The 7,489-nt window shown below is 36.6% G+C and overlaps 1 protein-coding gene across 1 annotated transcript in view; it reads right to left on the reverse strand.

The window, feature by feature from the left end:
• ccser2a (coiled-coil serine-rich protein 2a) overlaps nt 1-7,489 on the reverse strand; it is a gene marked incomplete at its 5' end in the record, with an annotated part of 25,944 nt that overhangs the window by 3,198 nt on the left and 15,257 nt on the right. The window contains 1 exon segment of the mRNA XM_037686085.1: nt 3,269-3,353. Coding sequence (XP_037542013.1) covers nt 3,269-3,353 — 85 coding nt within the window.

Below are 7,489 nucleotides of genomic sequence, written 5' to 3' on the forward strand. Positions count from 1 at the left end.
CTAATGTCCCAAAGAAAAGTACACAAAGTCAAAACTGAAAGCCAAAATGAAATCATGCAGATGAATGTAGAATGGCATGCTTCTGCTGGGCCATATGTCACCGGACCACAGTTCAGTGAGCAGGTCTGAGAGGGCTGCATTTCACAGGAGAGTAAGGGCTACTGTACCACACTTTGTCAGAGAAGTACTGCACTAGCTGCTCCACTGCTTGCCAAAGATGTTATGCATTGAGGAGGCAAAGGCAGAGGAGAGAGAATGAGGGAGATCCAAATAGATTTCTTTCAGAGAGTGTGTGAGTTAAGAGGGAGAGTTTAAACAACAAGGAGAGTGAGTGAAATTAATTGCAAGTAGGAAAGAAGGCAGCTTCAAAAGGTGTATAGACAAACATTGATTCGGCTAGATGCATTTCAAACCTACATTTAAACAAAGCTCATTCGAAAAGGTCAAACATTATTTAAAAAAACAAGCCATTGAAATGTCAGATATAATCACAACAACCTCCAATCATTTTCATGTTGACTGTATTATTTTATTTTTAAGAAATGCCTCGTTGACAACATCTAGTTAGTTTGTTCACATGCAGAACTTACACAAGGTTGCATTTATCTAATGAAACAAAATCCATTAGTTTATGCATTTATCCATCCATCCATCCATTTTCTTTACCCGCTTATTCCATTTTGGGTCACGGGGGTCGCTGGTGCCCATGTCCAGCAATCACTGTGCGAGGGGCGGGGTACACCCTGGACGGGTCGCAAGTCCATCACAGGGACACATAGAGACAAACGAGACAAACAACCATTCACTTTCTCACTCACACCTAGGGACAATTTAAGAGTTACCAATCAACCTAACCGGAGCACCCGGAGAAAACCCACGCATGCACGGAAAGAACATGCAAACTCCACCCAGAAAGGCCCCTGGACCGGGGTTTGAACCAAGGACCTGCTCGCTGAGAGGCAGCAGCTCTACCAGTTGCGCCACCGTGCTGCCGCATTTATCTATGCAAAATCGTAAAATTAGAAACATCTTGTCTAAAATTGATGCAGAAAAACTGGTTCATGCATTTGTCACGTCTAGACTGGACTATTGCAATGGTTTGTTATCTGGGTGTCCAAACACTTCTTTAAAACGTCTTCAGTTGATCCAAAATGCTGCTGCCAGTCTTAACTGGAGTTAGTAGGAGAGATCATATCTCTCCAGTTTTAGCTTCTCTCCATTGGCTCCCTGTCAAGTCCAGAATTGAATTCAAAACCTTCCTTCTAACCTACAAAGCCCTCAACAACCTAGCTCCATCTTATATTGAAGATCTTATTGTTCCATATTTGCCCAACATAGCACTTTGCTCTCAGACTGCAGGCTTACTTGTGATTCCTAGAGTTTCCAGAAGCAGAATGGGAGGAAGATCTTTCAGTTATCAGGCTCCTCTCTTGTGGAACCAACTTCCGGTTTCTGTCCGGGAGACTGACACATTGTCCAGTTTTAAGACTGGACTTAAGACTTTTCTTCTTGATAAATCCTATTGTTAGGGTTGGCTTGTCATGCTGCCATAGGCTTAGACTACTAGAGGACAAATTGACCTCATTTCCTTAAATGAATTGTTAAAACTGGGCAGCACGGTGGCGCAACTGGTAGAGCTGCTGCCTCTCAGCGAGAAGGTCCTTGGTTCAAACCCCGGTCCGGAGGCCTTTCTGGGTGGAGTTTGCATGTTCTCTCCGTGCATGTGTGGGTTTTCTCCGGGTACTCCGGTTTCCTCCCACAGACCAAAAACATGCATGTTAGGCTGATTGGTAACTCTAAATTGTCCCTAGGTGTGAGTGAGAGAGTGAATGGTTGTTTGTCTCGTTTGTCTCTATGTGGCCCTGTGATGGACTTGCGACCTGTCCAGGGTGTACCCCGCCCCTCGCACAGTGATTGCTGGACATGGGCACCAGCGACCCCCGTGACCCAAAATGGAATAAACGGGTAAAGATAATGGATGGATGGATGGATGGATGGAATTATTAAAACTGAATAGTTTTCATTTGATGCTATTTCTATTTTAACATGTGATTCTTGACCTGCCATTGTGTATCTGTTCCTCCCTATCCCAGCCGGTCGAAGCAGATGGCCGCTTGTCCAGAGCCTGGTTCTGCTAAAAGTTTCTTCCTCATGAGGGAGTTTTTCCTTTCCACTGTCGCCTTCATGCTTGCTCAAAATGAGAGTTCTATGATGGAGTTCAACTCAAAGCAGTCTGCTCCTCAGATAAATAATGTTAAATTATTATTTTTATATGCATGTTTCTGTTCAGTGCCCTGAGATGAGTTCTGTTGTGACTTGACGCTGTATAAATCAACTGAACTGAATTGAAATTGAATTTATTTTCATGTTAGATGTAAATGTAACACTGTTGTTTGTGTGTTTCTGTGTACTTTCCTCTTTCCTCCAGTTAGTTCTCTTCAGTTTCATATAATTCTGATTCTTGACTAAATTCTGGGCTGCATTCATTGATTGAACAATAGTCATAAACACAAGATAATATGATATTAAAATAAACTGAAATGCACATAAAAAAAATCTTTATTTTTTTATTCCTATTGATACAGTGAGAAATATCAAAAGAACAGTGTGGATTATTTATTCTTTTACTTTGTGCTCTTCACTCTTACACATGAATTTTGTGAAGTCTGCTCACTCGTTGTTATTGTTCTTTCGTTGCCTCACCTCAACTCGTGCACACATCACAACACAAAAGCTTTGTTGTAAAACGGAATAAGGCGAGGTTATGCTGTGACTACATCATCACTGTTTCTGCAGTCCTGTCTTTTTTCAAAGAAGTCACAAAGAAGTTTTCCACTACACACATCACATTTAAAAGCAAACAGCATGCTTTGCTTGTATTTTTCCACGACTAAACCTACAGTGGCTGATGTTATTCTAGCCTGAATTACCAAGTAGTATAATTTGAAACTATTCCTGCTGCGAATTACAATAAATGCATTATTCCTAAATGAACATCTAGAGGCCACTAAAAGTCATTACAATGGAACATAGAGGGGGTTTAGAAGAAAACAACAAAGTCATATAATTTGTGACTGAATACAACAGATTAATGAAAAGAGGGGATGTGTGTATGGAATGATAGGAGTGCCATAAAATAAGACAAATCTAATTTTAAAAATAGAAATGAGAAAATATACACAGAGCATTTAAGAAAATTAGAATATTTCACCTGGAAATGGAAGATGGATGTGGTGTGTTGTAAGAAGAGAAAATGTTTGTGACTCACTGTGTCTGCGCTGGGGCATGCTGGTACGGGTCAAACCCTGGTGCTGCGCCTGCCAAGGAGACAGAAAGGGTGTGGGAAGTGCACCCTACAAAGAGAAAACACAAAGAACAAAATGCATGACATACCCAAACACAAACAATGAAAATAATACACACTAAAGCAGTGGTGTAGTCTACGTTTTTGTAGTGGGTATACTGTGGTTAGAAACCAAACTACACCAGTTAGTACAATGTAATTGTCAAATTATTTTGATTTTTAAGCATATTGAACATTTCAAAATGTCTCTGATGATTATATTTGAATAAATGTACAACAAACTTTGTACAACAGTTGGCTTTGTATTAAAAACACGTTAGAGATTTTATAAAACAGTATCAAAGCATATTCAAGTATTAAGTAGTAAGTACATAAGTATATATATATATATATATATATATATATATATATATATATATATATAAATAAAAGGTTTAACCAACTCATTGTGTCTATAAAATGTTCCAAATGTGATGACAATGACACATGCCCAATATGTCATGTGTCATTTGGGCACTTTTAAGTGGGTATACTGAAATTCCCAAGGTTTTCTAATGGGTATACTTCGTATACCCGCGTATCATATACACTACACCACTGCACTAAAGCATAAAAAGGCATTTATTATATGCAATCAACATGCCAGTTTGAAGCAGTCATATAAGCATCACAGAGATTTTGGCTCCTATGAAAAATCTGTGCTCTCACACAAAAAATGTGATTTTACCACGCCTAATTGAATGAGTGTGTTTAGACAATCCATGAATATCTTGAAGTAATTGATGCAAGATGAAGGTGGGAGTCGTTTGGAAATTTCATGAAAAAAGTTGCTTTTCTGGCTAAGACGTTTTTTCTGTGGAAACACACCTGCCTGCATTTTATGAAGCCTTTCCTAACATGCATGACATATTATTTAATACAGTTATCTCTTCCTGAAGTTTAGGTGAGAATAGAAGCTTAGAAAGAGTTTAGTTTACCAGATATTAAGGAAAAAAGCGTTTTCTTTATATCCCAAGAACTTACTTTGTTGTTGCCTTCAAATCAAATCATATTTGATAGAATTCACAAGTAAATAAAATAATGATTTTTTTCATTGTTAGAGAAAAAAAAATCTTGAAAATTAAACTTAAATTAAGCATTTCAAACAAAAGAACAAGCGGTGCTTTAGCATCGCAAGCGTATATGCTGTTCCTCAAATGATGCCCACGTTTCCTAGTACATCTTTCAAAAGAAAATTGTCAACTAAATAAATAAGTGCAATAAGTGGTTCTAAATTGATTTTTAAGGTGAAGTCAAATGATGAAGACAGTTAATGATTGAAAGGAGTCTGTCTTGACAAAATAATGCGTTTAAAAAGTTAAAGGCTGCTGAAAGCTTCTGTTTTAGTTTTTCTCCGCATTTTTCATTCTATTTTTGAATCACATTTGACATATGTCGCAAATTAGGAACCGTACAAAAAAAGTCTGACATAAAGCATAAAACATTACTTCTCAGACAAGATTCATCTAGAAGTTAAGCACATCTTAAGCTCTCACAGGGGAAAGAAAAAAGTGAATAGTGTCATTTTAGAAAGCAGGCAGAGTGAAACTGTACCAAGCTATGAAAGAGCCAGCCCTAAACTGAGCATCTAATACAAAAGATAAGGAATCAAAGGCTGTCAGACAAAGAATGGGGGAAATAAATGTATAGAACATGTAAAAGGAAGAGTTCAGATACACAGCAGGTACAGTCAAGACTATTTTAGATCCCTATGAGTGTGAGTGCTGCAGGGGGGAAGGAATAAGTTTTCTTGATCTGTGTTTGTCCATGTCCTTCCTTGAGCACCAGAAACTGTTGTAGCTGAATATCTTGGCAGAAGCATCATGTTGAGGCTTCATTTGCAGAAAGGATCAGGCGATGACAACAAAAGAGTTTGTTTCAGGACTTGCAAACTGTTCTGACAATGTCTTGCAGTTTTATTAGATTTCAGCTGTGGATCAGTCTGTCACATACACTGCACACACACACACACACACACACACACATATATACAAATATATATACAAATACATATACATATAATACATATAACAAAAAGATTGGTATCATCAGCAAATAAGATGTCAGAATACTAGATGCTTTTGGTAGATCATTAATGAATATGAGAAACAATAATGGACCCAAAATGGATCCTTGTGGAACTCCACATTTTAGGACATCCCGCTGTGACAATTTACCATTAAAAATTACAATTTGCTCTCTGCTGTGCAAATAATTTTCAACCCATTTCAGAACCTTATTTTTAAAACCATAACAAGACATTTTTGATAATAAGATTTCATAATCCACAGTGTCAAAAGCTTTTGATAAGTCCAAGAAAATTTCTAGAGCATATTCATTTTACTCAAAAGCAGTTGAAATATTTTCACTAAGATGCAAGAGAGCCATATATGTAGAACAATTCTTTCTAAAGCCATACTGATGCTCATACAAAATATTGTTGGCATCAAGATGCCTCAAGATTCTAGAATACACCAATCACTCAGGTATCTTAGAAAAGCATGGGAGAACTGATATGGGGCAATAATTTGAAAATACAGATGGGTCATCAGCTTTAAACAGCGGGATGACCTTGGCAAGTTTTAGATCTTGTGGAATAATACCAGATTTTTAAGATTCTTAATGATATCAAGTACTTCTAAAGGTTTTATTGGATCAAATGTATTTAAAGAGGGATAATTTTCATTTGTAAAATTAGGAGAATCAGAAACATTGTCAATATTCTTTGCAAGATGTGGTCCCACATTTATAAAAAAAATGATTAAATTTATTTGCAATTTGTGTTGGATCTGTTGTGATAGAAGTGCCGTCCTGAAATGTAGCCTGGGATGGGGTAGAGGCATTTTTCTTGTTGAGTAGTACTTTTAAAATATCCCATATAGTTTTTGAATTATTTGATGATTGAGTAAATAGATCACTATAGTAATTTTGTTTAGTATTTCTAATGAGGTGATTATAATTATCCCTATACTTTTTGTATGTTGCTAAATTTAAAGGACTTGGGTTTTGCAAAAATCTTTTATATAGCTTATTTTTCTTTAAAACAGATTTCCTAAGTTCTGTAGTAAACCATGGTTTGTTAAATTTTACAGAACTTCCTTTACCTTTAGAAATCAGAGGAAAACATTTGTCAAAAACGGAATGAAAATTTGCATAAAATATTTTATAGGCCACATTCACATCAGAAACTTCATATACCGTTTCCCAAAACATCTTTGCTAGTATATCTGAGAAGTTGTTAATGTTACTTTCATTGAAATTTCTAAAATAAACTCTCTTTGATTTATTTGTGGACTGTTTGTTAATTATGGAAGAAAACTGAAAAGCAGGAAGGTGGTCTGAAATATCAGTATAAAGAATAACAGATTTTATAACGTCAGTCAATGCATTAGTAGACATATTGTCTATCAATGTAGAGGACTGAGGAGTTATTCTAGTGGACTTACAAATGAGGGGATAACAATAATTTGAAGACAAAATATTTGTAAGGTCATCTAAGTGATGTTTGTTCTCATTCAAGAGGTTGATATTGAAGTCACCTAATAAATAAAGTTTACCCTCTTTAGCAACAAGGTCTAAGATATCTGTATATATATGTGTATATATACATATGTGTGTGTGTATATATATATGCAAATTGCTTATAATTTTAAACTAACATTGACTCAGATAGATTAACGCTGTTTGAACTGGCAACAAAAATGTGTAAACTTGACTAATACAATTTTTTTATGTAGCTAGTTAAAGTCAATTAGCTGCGGTGGCCATCTTGAATTGTGCTATTGAATTGACTATCGTTGTCAATGAGTTGCATATGTACAGCTAGTGATTACTTTCTGAGAGGTCCATTAAAACTCTTACAGTGGTTCACAAGATATTTTGCTAACAGAAACACACAATTAGCTCCTATGGCAAAAAGGCAAGTTTAAAAAACAGATCTCATGTGATCATGGAGTTTGGGAGTATGTTTTGGGGATGACTCTCAGCTACTACCGCACCAAATTTGAGGTCAGGGTCTATAAACTGGCTGAGAGAGATGTAGCCATTTTTGTGTTGCTGAGGTGGATTAGCTGTGGCACCAATCTTAAACATGCACTTGCACACACACACACACACACACACACACACACACACACACACACACAC

This window comes from Nematolebias whitei, chromosome 1, assembly GCF_014905685.2.
Source record: "Nematolebias whitei isolate Nwh7 chromosome 1, NemWhi1, whole genome shotgun sequence".
Classification (NCBI taxonomy): Eukaryota; Metazoa; Chordata; class Actinopteri; order Cyprinodontiformes; family Rivulidae; genus Nematolebias; species Nematolebias whitei.